This window comes from Macrotis lagotis, chromosome 3, assembly GCF_037893015.1.
Source record: "Macrotis lagotis isolate mMagLag1 chromosome 3, bilby.v1.9.chrom.fasta, whole genome shotgun sequence".
NCBI classification, from domain to species: domain Eukaryota; kingdom Metazoa; phylum Chordata; class Mammalia; order Peramelemorphia; family Peramelidae; genus Macrotis; species Macrotis lagotis.
In genome coordinates, this window is record NC_133660.1 from 58071513 (window position 1) to 58094420 (window position 22908).

The following is a 22908-nucleotide window of genomic DNA, read 5'->3' on the forward strand; positions in this document are numbered from 1 at the left end:
TCACTGAGGTTTCAAGGCATTTGAAGAATCTCATATATACAAATATATGAGTTTTTATATGCATGTGTATATATGTATTTGAATGTATATTTTTATGTGTATAGGTTGAGGAGAAGGAAATGGGAAGATTCCTCAATAAAGAATAGTGGGGAGGAGAAGGAATTGCGAGAATAACCTAAGGAAAAGGATGAGGATAGTAGTCTGTCCTGTGCAGACCTTGCTTTCCTTTTTCTCATTTCTTTTTCTTTTGCCTCCTTTGTTCCACTTCTGCCTTTGCAACATCAAATAGAAAAACCAAAAATCTCCACTTATCTGTTTGTTAAGACTTCTTTCAAGTAATTGTTGAGATGATTAAAACAATTGACTCTTAAGGTTTCTTAACATTCTTTATATGTAATTGCAACCTCAAAAATGAATTTATTAGTCAACCACATCAAGATTGGTGTTGATTTGGGGATTCTCACAAAAAGAGTTATTTCTGGAGTCATCCTAAGAGTTTTAAGTGTTTCTGTAAATGTCTTTGAATAAAGGTATTAATTCTGTCCCAAGTCCCTAACCCTTGGGGAATGACAGGTCAGAAGAGATATTCTAGACCATTCTTGCTTTGTCTCTTGTCCTCCTGGAGCTGCCTCAGGTATCTTACAAACTTTCCCTTAGGAAAAACTTGCAGTTTTTTTCCGCTCTTGGTTTCTTCCCCATTACAAATAGGGGACTGAGAAATAGCATAAAGCCAAAGGGATGCCCATGACCTTTGGATTCATAGGAGTAGTTTCACAGGATTGTAGACTTAGTGCTGAGGGAGATCCTTGCATCCATTAATCTCTTCAATATCAGGGCACTTTCCATTTTCCTACAGCTCTACCTGATGACTCTTTTCCTCCAGAGGAAGTATTTCTTCTAAGTTCTGAACTTGTAGGTTTAGACTAATATTAAAAAAAAAACACAAAACCAAAACAAACACACCTGCTAAATCAAATTCTGATAGAATGACTTAAAATTCTTTCTGGAAAACACATAAAATTGTTTAAGAAAAAAGTACCGATGCCAAACTATTTAATGGTAGCAATTGTGTCCTTTTTTTTTAGTGGGGAAAAAAATGGGGTTGGTGACTAAATGAATTCTGTTCTTACTTTGAAATTTGATAGTAATTTTTTAGACACCTGTTTATATTCAAGTATAGTTTGAGAAGCATGTACTTCTAAATTGAATGACTTGCAAATGATAGTCATTCCTTTCTCCAAGGGTGTTTCGTTTATGTGTGTGTTTTTCAAGCCCATCTTATCCATAGCCTTAAGTGAAGGGTTTGTTTTGTAAATAAAAAACAACTATTTAATTTATGCAACTTTTCCAGTGACATCAGGAAAAAGGCTGCCAATAATGTTTTTTTGCCAGCTAATAAAAAAACCCCAACAAGGACTCTTCCTTTAATCATTTTCTGTAGGTCATTTAGAAGACATTGGTACCAGATTTATTTCTGTAGCACAAATGATTTACAGAACAGCAAACAGCTGTTAAGCCTGTTTAGTTATCAACAGGATGTCCATGGTTTTCCAGTCTGTAAAGATTTAATGGGCATGTTTCTTAAGTTCTTGTGTAGTTCTCTCTCCTTCTGCCCAGCCTTTTTGTACTTTTCTTAACAGTAAAGAGGTGACTGTACATGCATTTTTGTGCTTGTATTTTTTTTTAATGGAGCATTACCAACTATGCCAGATATTCCAGCTGCTACCTCTGCAAATAACTCTAGAAAAACTACCTCGTTTCTCAGAAAGACATATAATGCTTGGGTATAAACTTGGGAATGTGAGTACATATAACTTTTTGAAATGTCCCATTATATTTCCTAGTTACAAGTTTCAAATTAGGCTTGATATCATAAAGAAAGGCAGCATGACTCCTCAGAAGTCAAGAGAACCCAGCTACAAGTCATGCCACTGACCTATATTAGCTATGGAACCCTGGGCAAGTTATTTAATGTACCCCCTGCAACTACATTCTGAAACGAAATACTTGAGTTAACTATTGTAAAGAGAATTTCTTCATTGGTGGCCCCTCCACACTCATGAAATTACATGTTTGAACCAAAACCTAAAGCCTAAACAAAATGATCTTTTAATGATAAGACAGTTAAAAATTTTTTTGCAAGGCAATGGGGTTAAGTGACTTGCCCAAGGTCAAACAGCTAGGTAATTATTAAGTGTCTGAGACCAGATTAAAACAATTAAATTTTGAATTTTCTAAGCTTAGTTGTTGGAAATTGGGTTGGGCTTCGGGATCAGAACTACCAGTATTTCTGAAATCCCATTAATCCAAGCAGTTTTTATCTTTGAGCTAAGACCAATGCTTTTGGAATATTTGTACATATTTATGCTAATTTAACTAGGTGTATGGCATGTAAACACTATCAGTTACGTTTGACAAATTGAATTGGTGATCTACTTTGCCTCATTATTTTGCTAAGGAAGGATGAAACCCAGAGAGATTAAGTGATTTGACCAATGTCAGAGAAGGTGGGATGTTGCAGAATCAAGATGTTCACTAGAAGACCTCTGATCCTAAATCCAGTCCTTTTTCTGTTCACTCCTTAGAGGATCATCATGTATGTGCATACTGTTGTTACAGTTCAGTCAGAATCTACATAATGTACTTTGGCAGGGACCTCTGTTACTCTCAGATACTTATGGTGATGACTTCAGAGAAATTCTAGAGAAATTCCTTTAATATACCCAGAGGTTTGATTTGAACTGAATTTTTAGGGTCACAGACTCTTGAATCTTAAGTCTTGTCGCAGATTCTCTTTGGTGAGCTGAATAAATATATTTTTGCTTTGCTTTGCTTTGCTTGCTTTGGATTTTATAGACAAACCTAAATGTCCCCAAGAACACATAACACATTTTTAACTTAGGTTGGTTGTTACCACTAAAATCAATACCCTAGATTCAGAAACATTAAGCTATTTTTAAAAAAAAAATTTTATTAAGGCAGTGGGGTTAAGTGCCTTGCCTAAGGTCACACAGCTAGGCAGTTATTACATGTCTGAGGTTATATTTGAACTCAGGTCCTCCTGACTCCAGGGCCTACCCACTGTGTCACCTAGCTGTACCTACATCCAGGTATTTTTGAATGCCTTTAAGAAGTCAGTAAGATGTTAGTCTATGTATGTTTATCATGCTAACAGATTCTTTAAAATATCCTTTATTTGCAGCTATTGAAATTAAGGGATTAAATGGAAAATGTTCAGGCATGAGTCATAAAGAGTTGAGGACAGTTCTTGAGAAACATACAGTAAGTGGTCAGGAAAAGGATGAGGAAATAGGGAGGACAACAGAGAGTTTCAAGAGTGACAATCTTTTAAGGTTTTGGAAGAAGAAAGTATCTTCCTCATCACAGGGTTTCTTAATCTGGGGACCATAAACTTGATTTTTAAAGTATTCTGATAACAATTTCATTATAATTGATTGCATATTTTAATTTTAAATAGAACATTATTCCAAGAGGGGTACATTTGCTTCACCAGTGGGCAATAGCACACAGAAAGGTAGAGAGCTTCCAATGTAGTAGGTGGGATTAATTTGTAATCTTGAAATAAGGAGTTTAAAGTTTGAACAAAAAGTTATTGGGTTGGTACTTGGGAGGTTCTTGGTGCCTCTTGGAGAACATATTTCACTAGAGTAGTTGAGAAAAGATAGTGGACCTCAGGTATAGACAGTTTTTTTCTATGAAATTTAGCATTGAAGGAAAAGGAGAACCATTACTTGATGGAATGGAAAGGAAAAGTTTTGTTTGTTTTTAGACTTTGGGAGGCCAGAGTGTGTAGATAGTTGGAGAGTAGAGTTTCTCTGAAATGTTCAGGCTAGAAATGCAGGCCTGTTTTCATTTTCGATCAAGCATGGGAATTTTAACCTGTTCCATTTTTCAGATCTGGCTGATTGCCCCCTCCTTAGGTAGCCTTGTCTCCAGGTGTTGGGAAGTGGTGTATTGGGAATACTGTAAATTATTATCACCTGATGCCTTTGAGCATCAGAACCCTGTTTGGCTGAGTACCACAGGAGTGGGACTGGATTAGAGACTGGAAAGGTATTTAAGCACTTGTAGTCTGGTGAATAAATGGAGCACTTGGAGATCTTGATGGAGTACTTGTCTCCTTTGTAAACCTTATCTCCCCCCTCCTATGCTGGCCTGGGGAAGATTGAGAGAGTCCAGTGGGACTCTACATACCAGCAGCTCACCATGTTGGCCATTGTCTTAGGGAGGGCACTTGGGCTGGTGCATCTCAGAACTCCTGAGCTCCAGTGATCCACCTGTCCCATCCTTCTCTGTAGCAGGAACCACAGGAATGCTTCATGGCACCTTGGAGGTGATGTGATCTCTTCAATTCCCATTGGTCCAGTCATCATCTTTATGCAGATGATTCCCAAATATGCATGTAGAGATCTCTGGGGTTTTGAGTGTGTGTTACCAGGTCTGACTGATACCTCTCAGGTGATTTCAGGAAACTATATTATAACCTCCTACCCCTCACTCTACGCTGGTTTATTTCCTGAAAATTTTTTCTCTAGCAAGGTTCAAATGTGGTCTGCCACAGTTTCTATGTTCTGCATGATGAAAAGAAATGATTAATTTTTAAAACCATGCCTAATCAGCCCATGCCCTGGAGTACACTGGATATCTCTTTTCCCATAGGCTCTCTGTCTCAAACCCTGAATTTAGAGCTTAAACATACATCACTGTTATCAGCTATATGATTATAAACAGAATTAAATAATAAACATAGTTAAATATTTAGACAATGTATTGGCTGTAACTGGACTGGAATCATCTCTGCTCAGGGAAAGGAGGGGAAAGACAAACTGTTCAACTGGAAATCCTCTCAGCAATTCATGTCAAGTGTCAGTTCTTATTCAAGACTAACTTCAACTCCATATATATGCTCTTCAACCCAGGGCCTCATCTGCTTGTGTCAAATATTTGTTGAATAGAATGGGAAGGTATTATTGATGTGGGAGCTGGGGAAGGTGCACAGAGGGATCTAAGAAGCCATTTAGGGCAGCAGAGTTCTGAAGATGGAAGAGAACAGTATTTAAGGACATTAGGAAGACCCTCTATTTTTTTTTCAATTGATATTTTATTTTTCCAATTACATGTTATCAAAGTTTTCCAAAATTCATTTACATGTATATACATATTAAGTTACATAATTTCCTTCTACCTTCCCTTCTTACCCCCATCCCCTCAGTGGTAAACAGTCTGGTGACTATTGTACATACACATTTTTGTTGAACAGATGAGTCATTTTCTGAATGAGGAATTATTAAGGGAAAAGAAAGAAAACCATAGGAAAAGGGAATGTGTTCATTCAAATTCGGTAGTTTTTGTTGTTTTTTAATTTTATTTAATTTTGTTTTGTTTTTCTTTTTCTGGTTGGGGCATAGAGAACATTGTCCATAGCCAATCTCCTAGGGTTGTCTTAGCTCTCTGAATTGCTAAGAGGAGCTGTATCCATCAAGGTTGATCAAATCACAATGCTGTTAATGTGTACATTGTTCTCTTGGTTTGGTTCCCTTCACTCAGCATCAGTTCCTGTAATTTGTTCCATGCTTCTCTAGAGTCTGACCATCCATTATTTCTTATAGAACAATAGTAGGAGGACCACCTTTTTAAAAAAAAATTAGAAGTATTATGCATCACATTGGCCAATGCTCCTTATTAGTATGCCTTATTTTTGGAAAGTGTTGATTTTACACTGAAAAGAAAAACATTTTAATAACAATTATGAAATCGAAGAATTATATATCCTCTTACCTTAATGTGTTTGCATATTTAGTCTTCAGATTGTTGTTTCCTAGACTTTCTCCATTATAGCCTAATATTCAGCAACAGATGATCTAGAAGAAGCCAGTCTTGGCTTAAAATTTGGACATAGATAATCCACATATATTGACTTAGGTCAGTAGTAATTTGTCAATAGAGTTTGAATATTTCTTAGTCATCATAGGAATCTTAGGCAAATGAGTAAGCCAGGGTAGAGGATGTGACCCAAGAAAACATGTATAGAAAGAAACCCATTGGATTTTTACATTCCTATTAGTCAAGATTCTGTCATCTTCTTGAATAATTTAAAGGGGCACATTGGAAACATTCCTAATTCTGTATTTTTTCTTTTGCTTGAAAATGAAGATATGCTGTTACAGGGTCTTGCTCAGATAAAGTGACTGTTATGGAAATGTGTTCATTAATCTTTGCTGTCCTTCTTGTGAGGTCACATTTTCCAAGGTGGGGAAGCAAATTGAAATGTGAGTTGGTTTCAGGGCCTATAGGTAGAGAATAAAAAACAACTTGCCTCTTTCTACTTTTTAAAAAAAGTCGATCATTTTAAACTATTTAAAAATATGCAGAGAGAACTAGAAACTGTTTGATTAGTAGCATCTAATATGTGCCATACATTGTGCTCCATGATGGGGTAAGAATGGTAAAAGACAGTCCCCATTCTCAAAGAATAACTGTGTGCAAATAAAATAGAAACAGGAAAAACTGGGGTAGTATTATTGGGAAAAGTGCTTAGAATAATGAGGACATGGGAAAGACTTCTTGTAGGTAGTGGTATAGCCAGAACTTGAGATACTGATGCTAATGCTGACTCCCTGGGGGTGGGAGGGGGGAGGGGAAATCAGGACAGGTTAGTTACCAAAATCTAGATAGGTGGAATTAGTATGTTTCTACATAACCCTAGTTTGGCATGAATTATTACTTCCCTGTGAAAAAATGTACTTTAGAGTTTTAAAATGTTAATTCTTGTGTCTTTTATATTCATGAGTTCATGAATAATAAAAGTATTTATATTAAAAGTTATGGATTTGAAATCCCTTGGTTTGATGTTTTGGTAGGTCTTTTAGGTATCCAAAGGAGATTCTTGAACAGCTTAGAGATTTTCATATTCATTATTAAGCACAGATTTAAGGAATAAGCACAAATTCTAAGTCAATAGGAAAGACATGAAAGATAGGACAAGAATTATATAGCATTCATCACTATGTAGAGTAATTCTCCTTTCTGGAACAAAATTGCTTTGAGGAGAGGGAGGGGAAAATATGGTATTTGGTCAGGCAGTGTTTCCCTATTTACATAACAGCTTTAGTCTCCAAAAAACTTTTTATGTAAATTTTCTAGATCTTCATAACATGGAAAACATATGTAAAAATCCAGATAGTCCCAATGTCTGCATGTGATCCTAGAAGTAAGTCTCTGAGACCCAGGATAATAGGACAAGGATTTAAGCTATGTAGATCTCCCCTTCCTTTCTCTGTTTTGGCCCACTTAAAGCTGTTCATGTGGGCAAATGAGTAAATATTTTAGAAAGGTCATCTAATCTGTACTGTATTAATACTTAGGATTAAAACATGTTTACATGAAATTTTTAATTGCTTTTACTGGTTTTTGACAATCACCTCTCTAGGCAACATGTCATCTTTTTTTTTTTTTTTTTTTCCCCGAGAATGAATGTTTTTCTTTAGCTTGGGAACCTGGAATGTGATTGCAAAAGCCTCTCCTTCCGGCAGTGAATTATATTCATGTTTCATTGTAGCTAATAAAATACAAAAGAGAAGAGGAAAAATAAAACACTTTCAGAGAAACTTTCAAGCTATGTCAGAGTATTGTGGAAAGTTTGTTTAAAATTTAGATATGCCTCAATTTTTCTTACATCTTATAGAGTCAAACATATTGTCAGATCTGGACACCTTGGCATACCCTTCAGTGTCTTTGGAAGAATCTGATAACCCAATCCAGACTGGATGTTCAGATTAAGAATTTGTTTTGGTCTTTTTAGGTTTACTTAATGTACTTTAGCTATACTATCATGCTTCACCAGGGAAGAAAGGAACATGGAGCAACAGAGCATGATTTTACTTTGAACATTCTAGATAGAAAACCTGCGTTTTAAGATATAGAGCTGTAGGTTTCCATTTAATGGTTCATGATGATCAACCAATGGGTCTGCATTTAGTTTTTTAATAGCATGTTAAGCAGTAAATAATTGCAAAGAATATTACTAATAGCATATTAAATTGCTCTGGGGTTTCACAATCAATTTTTTTAGGCATATAGTAGATACTTTATGAATGCTTATTTATTTTATTTGATAATACTCATATTAAATGTATGCTTAATCCAATAAATCTATACTTAAACTTCCACTAAAGTTTTACTCTTACATCTCATCTTCATGAGGTGAGGCATTCTTATGGGTCTGCTTGTCATTGGAGCACTAGCCTGGCCAAGCACTAGAGGATCATTACCAAGTCAACTGAAGTCTCAGAAACAGCCCTAAACCTTCAGTCAGAGAGACTGAGCTTTCCACATCAGTGGGTTCAAACTCAAATCTAAATGGGGCCTCATCTATAGGTAAGGATCCCTGCAACTGCATATTGACTTGGTTTTAAAATGTAGTATTATCTTCATTTCATTGTATTTTTATTTATTTTATTAGCTAGTTTCCCAATTGTGTTTAAATCTTACTTGGGGGACACTTGAGTAGCATGGTGTTTCCCAAGGCTGCTGAGTTGTGTGTTTCTCCTTGCTCTGTGCTGATGGAGGGACTTCCTGTCCTGAAGAAATCACAGACTTTTAAAGTATTGAAGGATAATATTGCTGGGGATTGATTGATTGGCTAGGAGAATTCATTTAAATTTATTTCCCATTGTTCTATGAATATTCATAAAGTGGAAATAGTGTTATCCAACTTACTTCTCTTTTTGTCTCTAGGTTCAGTGGCACTGCCGGTCTCGAATGGTTGCAGGAGCTAATTTTTACATTGTTGGAAGAGATCCTGCTGGCATGCCTCACCCAGAGACTGGGAAGGATCTTTATGAGCCAACCCATGGGGCCAAAGTGTTGACGATGGCCCCTGGCTTAATAACCCTGGAAATCGTTCCCTTTCGTGTGGCTGCTTATAATAAGAAAAAGAAACGCATGGACTATTACGACTCTCAACAGTAAGTTTTAAAATCAGCATTTTCCTCTTTTTTACTATGATTGTCTTATGTGCTTCTAGCACATGACTTTTATGTTCCCGTTTTTTCAGTGGAAGCTGGACCACCTAATTTTATGTCATCACTTTAGAGTCAGTGTAGAGCCCAACACTGAATCTTTTCATACCTTTAACTTTTTTTTTGAATCTCACATAGCTCCAGGGCTAATGGTTCTTGATAAATAGTTGTGTTTTATTTGAACCTAAGAATAATCTCTTTCCCTCTTTTTCTCAAGTCAGGTACAGTTTTTGCTTGAAAAGTAAAAAAAGGACGATGAATTTTTTTAAAAATTTTCAATATTTAATATTTATTTAGCACTTTGTACAAATTTTTTTATGCATTAATAAAATATTCTTGTTTAAGAGTAAACAAAATACTCCCTCCCCCCCAAAAAATATAGATTCACTTGAGCGATAAAGTAAAGGGGAGAGAAAAAAAAATTAAAATAAAAAAATAGTAATAATTGTAGGTATGGCCAGGTGGCACAGTGGATGGAGCACCAGGCCTGGAGTCATGAGCACCCAAGCCCACATCCCGCCCCGTACACCCAACAGTCATCCAGCTGTGTGACAGGCAAGCCACCCGAACCCCACTGCCCTGCAAGAACCAAAAAAAAGAAAAAAAACAAAATAAAATAAAATAAAATAGTAATAATAGTAGGGGTGGCTAGGTGGCGGACAGAGCATTGGCCCTTGAGCCAGGAGCACCTGGGTCCAAATCTGGTGTCAGACACCCAACGATCACCCTGCTATGTGACCTCAGGTGGGCCACCCAGCCCCATTTGCCCTGCACTCCCCCCCAGAATAATAATAATAAAAAATGTGCTTGAGTCTTTGTTCCAACACCAACAACTCTGTCATGAGTGGGTCACATTCTTTATGATAAGTCCATGGCAAAAGTTACTTCCATATTTTTCCACTATTGCCTTTCATATTTCTCCACTACCATGTACTATATTTTTCTCTCTCCTTTCACTCTGACTCTGCTGTAGCATATCTGAGTGGCGCAGCAGACAGATCCCTGGCCCTGGGGCCGAGAGGCCCTGAGCCCCCATACCACCCCTTAGGCCTAGCATCCACCTGGCCCTATGGTCCCGGACAGGCCTTCCAATCCCAGCCCCTTGCAAGAAGTAAAAAAGAAAATGTGTTATATCTGACCACTCTCCCCCCATGGTCCATCCTCTCCTCCTTTATTCACATCCCCACCCCTTCCCCCTGCTCCCCCCTCCTTCTTACTCCAGATGTCTATACCCCATTGAGTATATTTGCTGTTTCCTCTCCTAGCCTCCTCTGATGAGAGCGAAGATTCCCTCATTCCTCCTTGCCTTCCCCCCTTCCATATCGTTGCAGTAGCTCATTGTAATAAAGAAAAATCTTATTATGTGAAATATCTTGGGCTATTCCCCCTCTCCTTTTTCTTTCTCCTATTACATTTCCCTTTTTTTCTATTGACTCCATTTTTACTCCATATTTTATCTTCGAATTCAGCTTTCTCCTGTGCTTCAACTATAAAAGCTCCTTCTACCTGCTCTATTAACTGAGAAGGTTCATATAAGTATTATCAGTGTCATTTTTCTATGCAGGAATACATGCAGTTCATCATCATTAAGTCCCTCATATTTTCCCTTTCTCTTCCAATCTCCATGCTTCACCTGAGTCCTGTATCTGAAGATCAAGCCTTCTGTTCAGCTCTGGCCATTCCAAAAGGAACATTTGAAATTCCCCTGGTTCATTGAAAGTCCATCTTTTTCCTTGGAAGAGGACATTCATTTTTGCTGGGTAGTTGATTCTCGGTTGCATTCTAAGCTCTTTTGCCTTCCGGTATATTATATTCCAAGCCCTATGAGCTTCCAATGTAGTTGCTGCTAAGTCCTGTGTGATCCTGACTGCAGCTCCATGATATTTGAACTGTGTCTTTCTGGCTGCTTGTAATATTTTCTCTTTGACTTGGGAGTTCTTGAACTTGGCTATAATATTCCTAGGGGTTGGTTTTTTTGGGATCTCTTTCTCAGGGGGATTGGTGGATTCTCTCCATTTCTATTTTGCCCTCTGCTTCTAGAATATCAGGGCAATTTTCCTGTAGTAATTCTTTGAAAATGATGTCAAGGCTCTTTTCCTGGTCATGACTTTCAGGTATTCCAATAATATTTAAATTATCTTTCCTAAGTCTGTTTTCCATATCAGTTGTTTTTTCAATGAGATATTTCACATTTTCTTCTAATTTTTCATTTTTTTGGTTTTGAAGTATTGAGTCCTGATTTCTGGTAAATTCAGCAATCTCCCTGACTTCTACTCTTTGTCTGAAGGATTTGTTCTCCTCAGAGAGTTTTCTTATCTCTTTTTCCATCTGGCCAGTTTTGCTTTTTAAAGCCTTCTTCTCCTCAGTAACTTTTTGAACTGTTTTGTCCATTTGACCTAAGCTGGTTTTTAGCATGCTATTTTCTTCAGCATTTTCTGGATTTCCTTGACTAGGCTGCTGACTTCGTTTTCATGTTTTTCCTGCATCTCTCTCCTTTCTTTTCCCAGTTTTTCTTCTAACTCCCTCATTTGATTTTCAAAGTCTTTTTTGAGCTCTGTCATAGCCTGAGCCCAATTTCTGTTTTTCTTGGAGTCTTTAGATGCAGGAATTTGTGCTTCCTCATCTACAGACTGAGTATATTGATCTTTCTTGGGTTCATAGATAATGTATTTCTCAATGGTGTTTCTTTTGTTTCTCTGCTTGCTCATTTTCCCAGTTTAAGCCTGTTTTTTGGGGGTGCTTCCTGAGCTTTTGGGACACTCCCACAAGAGTCTCAGTGTGTGAGGCTCTGTCCTCCCTCCTGGTCTGTAAATGACCACAAGATCCCCTCCTCTGCCATGAGGTTCAGGTGGGGGGGGCCTGCTGTTCTATGGGGGGGGCCTGGACTGTGATCAGGATCTGAATGTGGTCAGAGCCCCAGAGTCCTGTTCCAGGGGCGGAGGACAGAGCTGGGCAGTCTCTCTCTTCACTCCCCTCCCTAGGTTCAATGGACTCATGCCCTGGGGGCTCCTGCTTACCGCTCTGCCTGCTTCTGTTTCCTGGATCTGGAATGCAGTGGCCAAGCAGCTCGCTGTGTGCCCTGAGGGCTGGGCTCCACATGCTCGCTCTGGCAGAGGTCCCCTGCTGGTCCCCTACTTTGTGCCCGGTGCTCCCCGGGGTGCAGGTCAGGAAGCTCCCAGTGCCCTGGGGCTGCCTCCTGGAGGCTGAAGTTCTTTCGCTCTGGCGTGCCACCCCTCTGGTGGGCCGCCCCTCTGGCGGGCCGCCCCTCCTACCCCGGGGAGCAGAGCCTTTCTGCTCTTTTCCAGGTTACCTTGAGTAGGAGAACTGCCTTATTGGGTCCCTCTGTGGCTTCTGTCTCTCAAAAATTTAGTTAAAGTCCTTAGTTTCAAAGATTTATGAGAGAGCTCCTAGGGCACCCTCCACTCTTGTGGCCATCTTGGCTCCGCCCCTCAATGAATTTTTAAAATATATTTTCTGCCTGTTTTACTCCTTTCATTAAAGTAGGGTGGTGTAGCTGGTAGAGTTCTGACCTTGGAACTAGAAAATCTAGGTCCAATCAGGATAATGAATTAGCCATGGGACCCTGGATGAATTACTAGACTGTAGAGTCATCATAGACTGGTTAAGTCCACATTAGAGTGCATGTTCCTTGAGGACAGGGGGGGGGGGGGGGGGGGGCGGCTATCTTTTGCCTCCCTTGTATTCCACTGTTAGCCTAAGTCTAATAACTAAAAGGGCCTTAAATATTGATGGATTGATAATGACTGGTATGGTGAGAGTATCTGTCCTGAGAAGTCACACTCACTCTTGGAGTGTTCTAGTGGTTTCTTTTGGAATGAAGTTTAAGCAGACAGGGAAATTCTTATTCTTATTTATTTATTATTGATTGATTGATTGATTAAAGCTAAGTCTTCCTGTTTTGCCTGATTTAGTACATGAGGAACATAAGGTTAGTAGTCTTCATCTGATGAGAATGGATCAACACTGAGAACTACATAGTCCTTTTTACTTTTCCTCATCTGTGCTTGTGATTGACCAGTTTTTGGATAGACTAGTAACTGATGATTTTTTAAACATCCAACCAAATTGTCTAATTTTTTTTCCTCATGGCCTTACACTTAATTTCATTTGTAATAAATACTTGTTGTGGTATTATTAATTTTCAATAAAAGCCAAATTTTTTGTTCAGCTGGAGAAAAAAAGAAATGGTGTTTGGTTTGTTTTTTCTTTTCACAAATTTTCCCAGCAAGAAATACTACCTCATTCAAGTGTTTCCTGCCCATTTGTCCTTCTTTCTAAACAATAAATGTCTGCTCTGAGCTAAATACTGAAGGTACAAACACAAAAGGAAGAGAGTCATTGTCCTTACAGAGTCAAAGGAAAATTAGTTTTGATTCATATCTCAATGATTAATACCTCTTAAGTAATAATAATAGCATTTATATATTTAAGATTTACAAAGTAGATCTTATCATGACCCCCATTTTATAGTTGAGTTAGGTTAAATGACTCAAACACAGAATTCACAGTTTCCTACATGTTCCTTTTTCTGGTTCTTTTGAGTTAAGGGGAAAAAAATCCTAATGAGCAATCACTTTTGTTTTGCAAATCCTAGTGTATTCGTGATGTTTTATTCCTGTCACATGCAGGACTGTAGAATTCATGTGTGTACAGCTGACTAATGTGTTAGAAATGCCCTTGATAACTGTCATGTTTCCTTAAATCTGTCTTTAAAGCAGTCTCTCTTTTAATCATTCAAAAGATAAATAATTACATCAGTTCTCATAAGATTTTCTAAAGATGAATTCTATATTAGTTACATGAGTGGTTCATTTTCTTGGAATTTTTTTTTGACCAAATCTTAATAAATTCTGACTTGGGAAGTTTTAAACCCTTTTTAGTAGTGCTTTCAGATAGAATTAAGTTGATGGGATTGTGTTGGAAAATGATTAAAATTTTGTGGTAAAGAGATAGCCTTTGAAGTAGTAGAGAAACACAGTTATTATGCACATATGAGTTTGTCTAATATTTGATTAATGGAAATCTTACCATGCCAGCTTTTAAGTAATTAATGATTTTCGAAGTTTCTAATTTGGCTAATTTATTATAGTGTGGAATGTGTTTAGAAAAAAAAACTTTCTGTGGCTTTTAAAAGGAGAATTTTGTGGCCTAATATGGTTTTATGCATTCAGTCATAGTATTTGTCAATAGGAATATCTTAAATTATAGGTTTTAAATTGGAGAGCTACAGAGTGCTTCCTTTTTTTCCCCTCTTTGTCAAGGCAATGGGGTTAAGTGACTTTTAAGTGACTTACCCAGGGTCACACAACTAGGTTTATTAAGTGTCTGGGGGTGGATTTGAACTCAGGTCCTCCTGACTCCGGGGCTAGTGCTCTACCCACTGTGCAACTTAGCTGTCCTACAAGCTGCTCCCTATTGTCAAGAAATCTTCCCATTAGGGAGAAAAAAAAATCCCTTCTTTCAGATTTTAGGATTAAGCTTTTAGTGGTAAATCTGTTTTTTCTAATTGTAACCCATTTGTTTTATCCACTTTGGGGAATACATATACATACATATATATATATATATATATATATATATATATATGTATATATAATTTTTTAAATAAAATTTCCATTTCTATAATTCTAATTTCTGAAATGACAGCAAGGTACAACACTTAATGCCACAATAACCTCTTCCCCTCTGATAGAGAAAAGGAGGAGAGATAGATTCATACTTTCCCAGGTGCTTTTTTATAGATTGTTATCTTATTGTTCTTCATATTGTTATTGCTAGTTTTCATTAAATTACTCTTAAACCAAGACTTTTAAAAATACTTATTTTAATCCATAAATGGATCTCATTGATTTTGGTACTCCCTCCAATAATGTAAATCCCATCTGTCCATGTGACTCTTGTCCATATCTCCCATTAATCTTCTACAAGGGGTTCATTCAATCCTTTGGTGCTGGGGTGATTTATTTTATTGCCTGCTCATGTTATGGAGGTGAATTCTGGAATTTCCAAGCCTGTGCTTTGAAAATCCCAAGTTTTGACAGATTCTTCTATCTTAGAAAGGATTCATATAAAGTTTTGGCAAGAGTAAGCACAGAGAGGCTCATCTCCTTGTGAATGAATTCTTTGGCTACAGAAACCAATAAAATTAAAAAGATGGCTCCACCCCAAAAGGTGATCAGACAGAGGGCAAGCTGACTCTGTCACAGAACTATACCAGAACATCCTAGGACTGAGGCTAGTTCTCTGTTACTCTTTTAGATGGCTTGTTCTTTCTCAACATCAACTATACTTTTACAGGGATGGCTAAGAAAGGGGATTAGTGAAAATGTTCATGGTTTATCTATAATTTTTCTAAAATGTCTAAATGTGACCTTTTCCCCAGTGAATTTATTCTCTTCCATTTATCGTTTATTCTTCTTGGGAGAGCTCACATTTTCTTATATTTTAAGTTCTTTCCTCTACATGAATCATTCTGAATACTATAAAAATAATTAAAATTAACATTACCTCTAGTTTCCTCTATATGGATTCTATAATATAATTGATTTTATGTTGTATTAATTTTATAATTAGATTCAAGTTAACTAGTTATCCATTCCTAAGGTATATTGCTCATCCTTATTTCCCTAATGAACCCTTTTAGGCATCATTGAGTGCTAATTCAGACCCTCTTACAAGGTCTTCAAGATGTGGCTAGGTCTCATAAAGCAGTTATTTTCCTTAATTGTCAGAGAGGCATGGGTGCAAGTCCACTTTCTTTAAAATAGTCGATCTTGTCCTATCCCCATGATGCTGTCTACCCCATAGTCAGTCGCATTGTTTCCCCATCTATCTGACTTTTTACTCCCCAAACTATATTAAGGTTGGCCAAGCCTAACTTGAGGTCTTTATTTGCTCATTGAGAGAGCCATTGACCCCATTTATTGGTTACTGTTAGCCTAACTCATAAATTGATTATGCTCAGACCATTGTCTTTCACTTACCTTAATTTTCTAAGTAATAATTATCTCTCCTATTGTGGGTTTCCAAGCTCCTGGTTGAACATTTCCATTTAGATCTCTGACTTTCACCTAAAAGCCAAATATTTACAAATGGAAATCATCAGAACTTGTGATTCTCCATCTCTGCTCCTCCTCCCCATGCCGCACCCCTGTATCTTTGCTTCAGAGAGTCTCTCCCCATTCCTTTATCTGTTTTGGATCCCATTTTCTGCAGGGCCTGATCTGTCTAACTGCTGGTGCTCTCCCTTGTATTTCGTTTTTTTTGTTGTTTTTTTTTTGTTTTTAGGTTGTTGTTGTTTTTTTTTTTTTTTTTTTGCAAGGCAAATGGGGTTCAGTGGCTTGCCCAAGGCCACACAGCTAGGTAATCATTAAGTGTCCGAGACCGGATTTGAACCCAGGTACTCCAGACTCCAAGGCAGGTGCTTTATCCACTACGCCACCTAGTCACCCCACTCTCCCTTGTATTTCACTGCTTTTTCTCCTTCCACATGAATCTGAATGTCTATATTTGTTAACTTTGTGTTGGATAGTCTCTGTATCTCAGCATTTAGTCTAGTGCCTGATCCAAAGGTAATCACAAAATAAATCTTGTTGACTTTGGTTTGTATATGGTTTAATATCTATTTTTCTGTAATTAGAATGTAAGTTCATTTTGAGTAGAGATTGTTTCTACATGTCCCCAGGGTCTAGCACAATGATCTGGTACATAGGAACTAGAGAAATATTTGTTGACCAAGTCATGGTTGAAACTCGGTAACCATAGCTATGGAACCCTTTTTTCAGTTAGTGAGTTTATGTAAGGCCTTTGAACTTGTCTTTTCTATTTAGTCACCAAGCCTTTTCATTTCTTACATAGATTATTGTTATTTCAGTACCACTGTTGCCAATCTAGGGGCCCCTCATGTCTCCTTGTCTCCAGTCTTTCAAAACTCATGCCTTGGGGTGGCTAGGTGGCGTAGTGGATAAAGCACCGGCCTTGGAGTCAGGAGTACCTGGGTTCAAATCCGGTCTCGGACACTTAATGATTACCTAGTTGTGTGGCCTTGGGCAAGCCACTGAACCCCATTTGCCTTGCAAAAACCTAAAAAAAAACAAAACTCATGCCTTCCATCAGATCAATATTCATGCACATCCAAAACACTAAGATGTTGTTTTTATCATTGTTCTCAATGAAATGCCACATCTGTCTTAAGACTAATGAGCCTCTAAGAGTCCTTCCTACCCTGTCCTTTAAAATTCTAGTTGTTATTAAAAGTCTCTATTCTCTGAATAGAGGACAGTCTACAAGGCAGGCAACTGGAGATGAATGAAAGGATCATTGAGCTGCTAGTGCTAAAGGCTTATTTATTTAGGATCAACTTCATGAACAGATGTTATGTCAGCATCAGGGCTTGTATCAGTCCTCTAAGAGTTGAGTGTTGGCTTAGGGAGAATAGAAACAGAAGAACCAGGGATAAGGATTGGTAGAAAAGACAAGCTGAAAAGTCAGAGAGACTATGACTGTGGGAATCCAAGTATAGGAACAAGGGTGGTTTTGCTTTAGCTGACTGGGTTGAAGGGGAGGCAAGGATGGAAACTAGACCTGGAAAAGTAGGGTTTGATTGGAGGGGCAGACCTAGGTTTTGACTTCTTAGCAATAGACCATTGCCTTGTGATGATATGTTTATAGAATATAGTTATAATGTAAGAGTAAAGGATAAAAAGGAAACATAATTTTAAGGGATCCTGCCTTGGTATTTTTAGTGAGTACCTCATGCCCTCCTGTATAAATATCATCTGAACAAACCTTGTCCATTCTTCAAAGTCTGGGCTATATTTTCTCCCCTAGGGGCTCTTACCTTTTGTGTCTTGGACCTCATTGGCTGTCTTGTGAAGCCTTGTATCCTCAGAATAATTATTTTTAAATGCAAAAAATAAAATATAGAGGAATACAAAGGAAGCCAATTACCCTGAAATATAGTTATCAAATTTTTAAAAACAATTCAGGTCTATGCTTTTCATTTTGGAGGTTAATCTCAGTCTGTCTTCTCTTTATGTGCACATGTCTGAATAGCTTCATTTTTGGGAACTCGCTAAGCGTGGGGATGTTATCTTAATTTACATTTTTCCTGTAGCTACCCAACACAACAATTTTCCTATTGTGGGTACTCAGGTTGGATTGAGTTAAAAAGAGGAGTTATAGTGCTAACACTACCAATTAATACCAATAATAATGTTTGATTATTTAAATGAAATAATAATTAATAACAAAAACAACAACAACAACAATAATGATAATCCCAGTTCAGTCAGTTAATGTTTTGTTCTTTGAGATACCATGTGTTTCTCGAGTTCCTGAGATCTTCAGAGAATTGAATTGATCCTATGACTAGACCCTTTCCTTTGGGGCTCATGATCCCTTGCCCTCATCTTTTAGACCAGGGCCTCTTAACCTTTTTTTAAATGCATGAAATAACATATATATATATATATATATATATATGTATATATATATATTATATATATGAAATCACAAAGGAAATAAATTATTTTAAAATAGTTTTTTTTTTAAAATCTACAGACCTCAGTTTGAAGGATGTCTATTGCTTTAGAAAATAATAGTAGTAGGTCACAGTGGACTGCTGTGCACATTTCCATCATAAGGTTTACAGAAAACTATTGACAATAATATCTTGAATTTTGAAACCAGCTTCAGCTTGTGTACATATTTTTTACTTGTTTCAGTGAGATTATACTCAAGAGTTAAAAAGATTGAGACTTAATTGAAAATTCACTGCTTCGTTTCATTTCAGATAAGTATATAAAGTGCCTTTATTGTATATTTGGATTATAGTATTCATATTCAGCATAGCATATATGCAAATTAAGCAGAATGATTAATGCAGAGCAGTTTTCATTTAACTTCTTTGAGATTAATTAAAAATTATATTCAACTTAGATGTACTTCATATGACTAGGAAAGTAGACTAAAGAAAACCAAAACTGACCCTAACAAAGATCATCCTTGTATAATGGACAGAGTTTTTATTTTAATTAAACAAACTTTTAAAGGAGAGATGGAAACAAAAATGTTTCTTACAAATTTTCTCTTCTAAATCTACTGGTTTTTTTATTCTAAGCCTAACATTACAAAGTACTAAATAATAAACATCACAAAAGTATTATTTTTTTTTACCAAGGCAAACACAGAGAATTTTATATTTTTAGTAGACTGCTTACTTGGAGATTTTTTTTGTATTTTCTTGTTTTTGAAGTCTGTCATCTACCCTCAAGATTTGCATGTTTACTTCCCTAGATTGGCATATTTACTTCCTCTAAAAAAACCCCAAAAGCATCCATAATTTTTCTGGCTGTCAAATGATGTTGGCCCCCCATCAGTTTTGCAGAATTTTTAGGTCTTGTCTGTTTTTTGTTTTAACTTTCATATAATCTGGAATGAAGCAGAAGTGGGTACAGTACTAAGTATAGAATCCTGGAATTATAGAATAGAAAAGACATTAGAAACCATTTAGTCTCTATTCCATTTTTGGTGCCCAAGAAATGTGCATCCAACTTCCAAATGAAGACATCCAAAGAAGGCAACAACCTCACTCCATCCCAAGGCAACTGATTCTAGTTTTGGATCACTTTTAATTGTTAGGAAGTTTTTTCTTATAATGGTACAATTAATTCCTATTCCTGTAACTGTTCCTTTTGGTTTTAATTCCATCTTTTTGAGTCAAGAAGAACTAGTCTAACCATTCTTTCAGAATCCTGTGACTAACATCTTCCCTTTTTTTCTCTTAAAGCACAACAAATATAAACAACAACAAAACTTTTTTCTTTAGTTCTTTGCTTGATAGTATCTGGCTTGCAATTTGTGGGCATCATTTAATTTGTGCTTCTTAACATGTGGCACTATAAAATGAATATTACTCTCTATGTCTGACCAAGGGGCTAAAGTACATTGGGACTATCACTGTCTTCTCTTTGGATATTACTTTTATCAATATTTGTAGCCTGATAACTTACTTTTAAGTCAGAGGACTGCTCTGCGCTTGCTAGTGTGTGAAAGTTGCTGCATCTCTGGGCCTCTGGTTCTTTCTCATCTAAAAATAATAAAGGAGTTGGACTTAAATGATAAGGAAGGTTCCATCTAGCTTTAAATCCTATGATTATCTACAAATTTGATAAACATTCCACATTTATATCTTCATCCCATTCATTGATGATAAAAATGTTTTCAAAAAGAGGACCAAGGACTTCAGGTCTTGGGTCTTGTGAAAGGGTTCATCTATTAGAAAAGTTTGACTTTTCAGCAGCTTTTTGATCTAAGTTTTCTAGGTCTCACAGCTACTCAGTGATGAAACTTTTAATAAAAATTTGAATTCTGACATTCTATCTTGGTTTCTTCCATTATACCTTACCTGGTACATTTAGGAAATAGGGAAATCATGTTCATTTAATTTTCTAGTCAACTCAGAATTAGCTGTGGAATTTTTTGTATGTCAGCTTTTATGTTGATTAATTCCTGTGCAACATTTCTACAATGAGTAGGAAATAAGAACCTTTTCTGGGTCCATTGCCTAGCACAGTTCCTTCAATAATAATAGAGACTTAATAAACTTGTGCCAAATTAAATTGAATTGAAATGTTTGCAGATATTGGAATACTTGATATTAGAGAATCATAGGTTTAAAGCTATAATCTTGGAGGTTGTCCAGTCCAACACACTCATTTTAAAATTAGGAAAGCAAGGTGAAGAATGCCTTAAGGTTATCTAGGGGGCAAAATGAATATTTGAGTTCTGGTCCTCTGACTCTAAATCCAGATGCTTAATTTGGAGGATCTTGTCAAGTTTTTCATGAGTTTTTTCCTATTTGTTAATATTCTGCAACAGATGTTGGTCCATGAACTGCAATTAGTATCATGGTGGTCTATTTGCTTACGTTTGTTGTGAGCACTGCAGGGCAGGATGACCGAATTTCTCATAAAATAGCATTTCTTGTTGTTTTTAGGCACACAACAAAACGGGCTCCTTTATTTGCTTCCAAGGAGAGCCTGTGAACGAACTTTGTATTCAGGAAGAGTTTTTTGTGTCCTCTGGATTTGTTTATGATGGGAGTGTCAGTAAGATTGCTGTTCAGTTCCTTCACAAGTGGGTCAATCGCTTAACCATCAGAGGAAGGTTTGTAGGTTGAATATTAAGTCGTTACCAGAGTAAGCACTCAGTAGACTGGATAGAGTGGATAGGGCTCTTGGCTGAAACCTAGAAGATCCAAGTTCAAATCCTGTCTCAGATACTACTTCAGCAGTCCAGGGGAGGGGGGGATGGTGTAGAACCTTTCTCAAACTGCTCATCTGTAAAACTGAGGATAATAATAGTATCTACATCACAGAGTAGTTATATCAAATGATAATCATGAATCTTTAGGCTGCTTATTCTTATGTGTGAAAAGCCTTTGCTGACATGAGCTTAATCATTAAAGAATTTAATTTCTAAAGTATCAAAAATTAATAAAACTATGTAAATGTTAGCTGATGTAGTTGTAATTACTCACATTTCCCACATGTTCTTAGCACCAGTTTTCTTTTCTGCTGCCCTGTCCCATTACTCTGCATGGCTTCTGCTGATGTCAGTTGAGAATTGCACATGTGGATAGAAAGGCAGCTGTGGGACGGCTGTGGGACCAGGGCGCATGTCCTCTGGGGAGCCCATCAAGACTCAGGGCCCCTGTGTAGGATAGCACAGAGCACTTGTGGAGCGGCCCCTTGATGTTGTTCTAAGTCATGGCACTCTTTTTGCACTGAATATAGGAATCACTAAGCCAAGTGTTGTTTCTTGAAATTTAATTTATTTTTAATGTTCTTAAAATTTTTGGGGGGTTCCAAATTCTCTCCCTTCCTCTAATGCCTCCTTCATCCATTTGAGAAGGCAGCAATATGATATCAATTATACATGTGAAGTCATGCAAAACATATTTCCATATTAGCCATGTTGCAAAATGAGAAGCAAACAATAAAAAGCAAGAAACATGAAGAGAAAAAAGTATACTTCACTCTGCGTTCAGAAATCATCTATTTTTCCTGTGAAATCAGGTAGCGTTTTTCATCATGGTACTGTGGATTGTCTTAGATCATTGTATTGATTAAAATAACTAATCTTTCATTGTATTGATTAAAATAGCTAAATCTTTCATCCTTATAATATCTGGTTCTGCTCACTTCAGTTTGGGTTAGTTCATGTAAGTCTTCCTAGGTTTTTCTAAAACTTTCCTGTTCATCATTAGTTCATCCATTTTCCAACTGATTTCTAGTTTGTTACTACCACAAAAAAAGCTTCTATAAATATTTTTCTATAAATAAGTCATTTTCCTTTTTCTTTGATCTTTGGATATAGACTGAGTAGTGGTATTGCTGGGTTTGTACAGTCCTTTGGTTATAGTTCCAAATTGTCCTCCAAATAATTGAACCAGTTCACAACCCCAACAGTGCATTCGTGCCTGTTTTTCCACGTCCCCACCAACATTTATTATATCCTTTTCTGTCACATTAAGTTTAAGGTAAACAAATCTCAGTTGTTTTAATTTGCATTTTATCAGTAGTAATTTAGTACATTTTTCATGTGACTATTGATAGCTTTGATCATCTGAAAACTACCTGTTCAATCCTTTGATCATTTCTCAACTGGAGAGTAGAGAGTAGCTCATATTTTTATAAATTTGACTTGGTTCCCTATATATTTGAGAAATGATGCCTTTATCAGAGAAATTTAATGTATCCCCCCCCACTTTTCTTCCACTTTTGGTTGTATTAGTTTTGTTTGTGTAAGGCTTTTAAATTTTCATGTGATTAAAATTATCCTT

The 22908-nt window shown here is 36.8% G+C and overlaps 1 protein-coding gene across 2 annotated transcripts in view; it reads left to right on the forward strand.

Moving 5' to 3' along the window:
* Nucleotides 1–22908, forward strand: part of PAPSS1 (3'-phosphoadenosine 5'-phosphosulfate synthase 1) — a 118727-nt gene that overhangs the window by 87651 nt on the left and 8168 nt on the right. For both annotated transcript variants that reach the window (XR_012476902.1, XM_074228742.1), the window contains exon 11: nucleotides 8758–8987. Coding sequence is in view for 1 of the 2 variants with exons in the window: in XM_074228742.1 (XP_074084843.1) it covers nucleotides 8758–8987 (230 nt within the window). In the remaining variant the exon portion in view is untranslated. The remainder of the gene's footprint in view (nucleotides 1–8757; nucleotides 8988–22908) is intronic.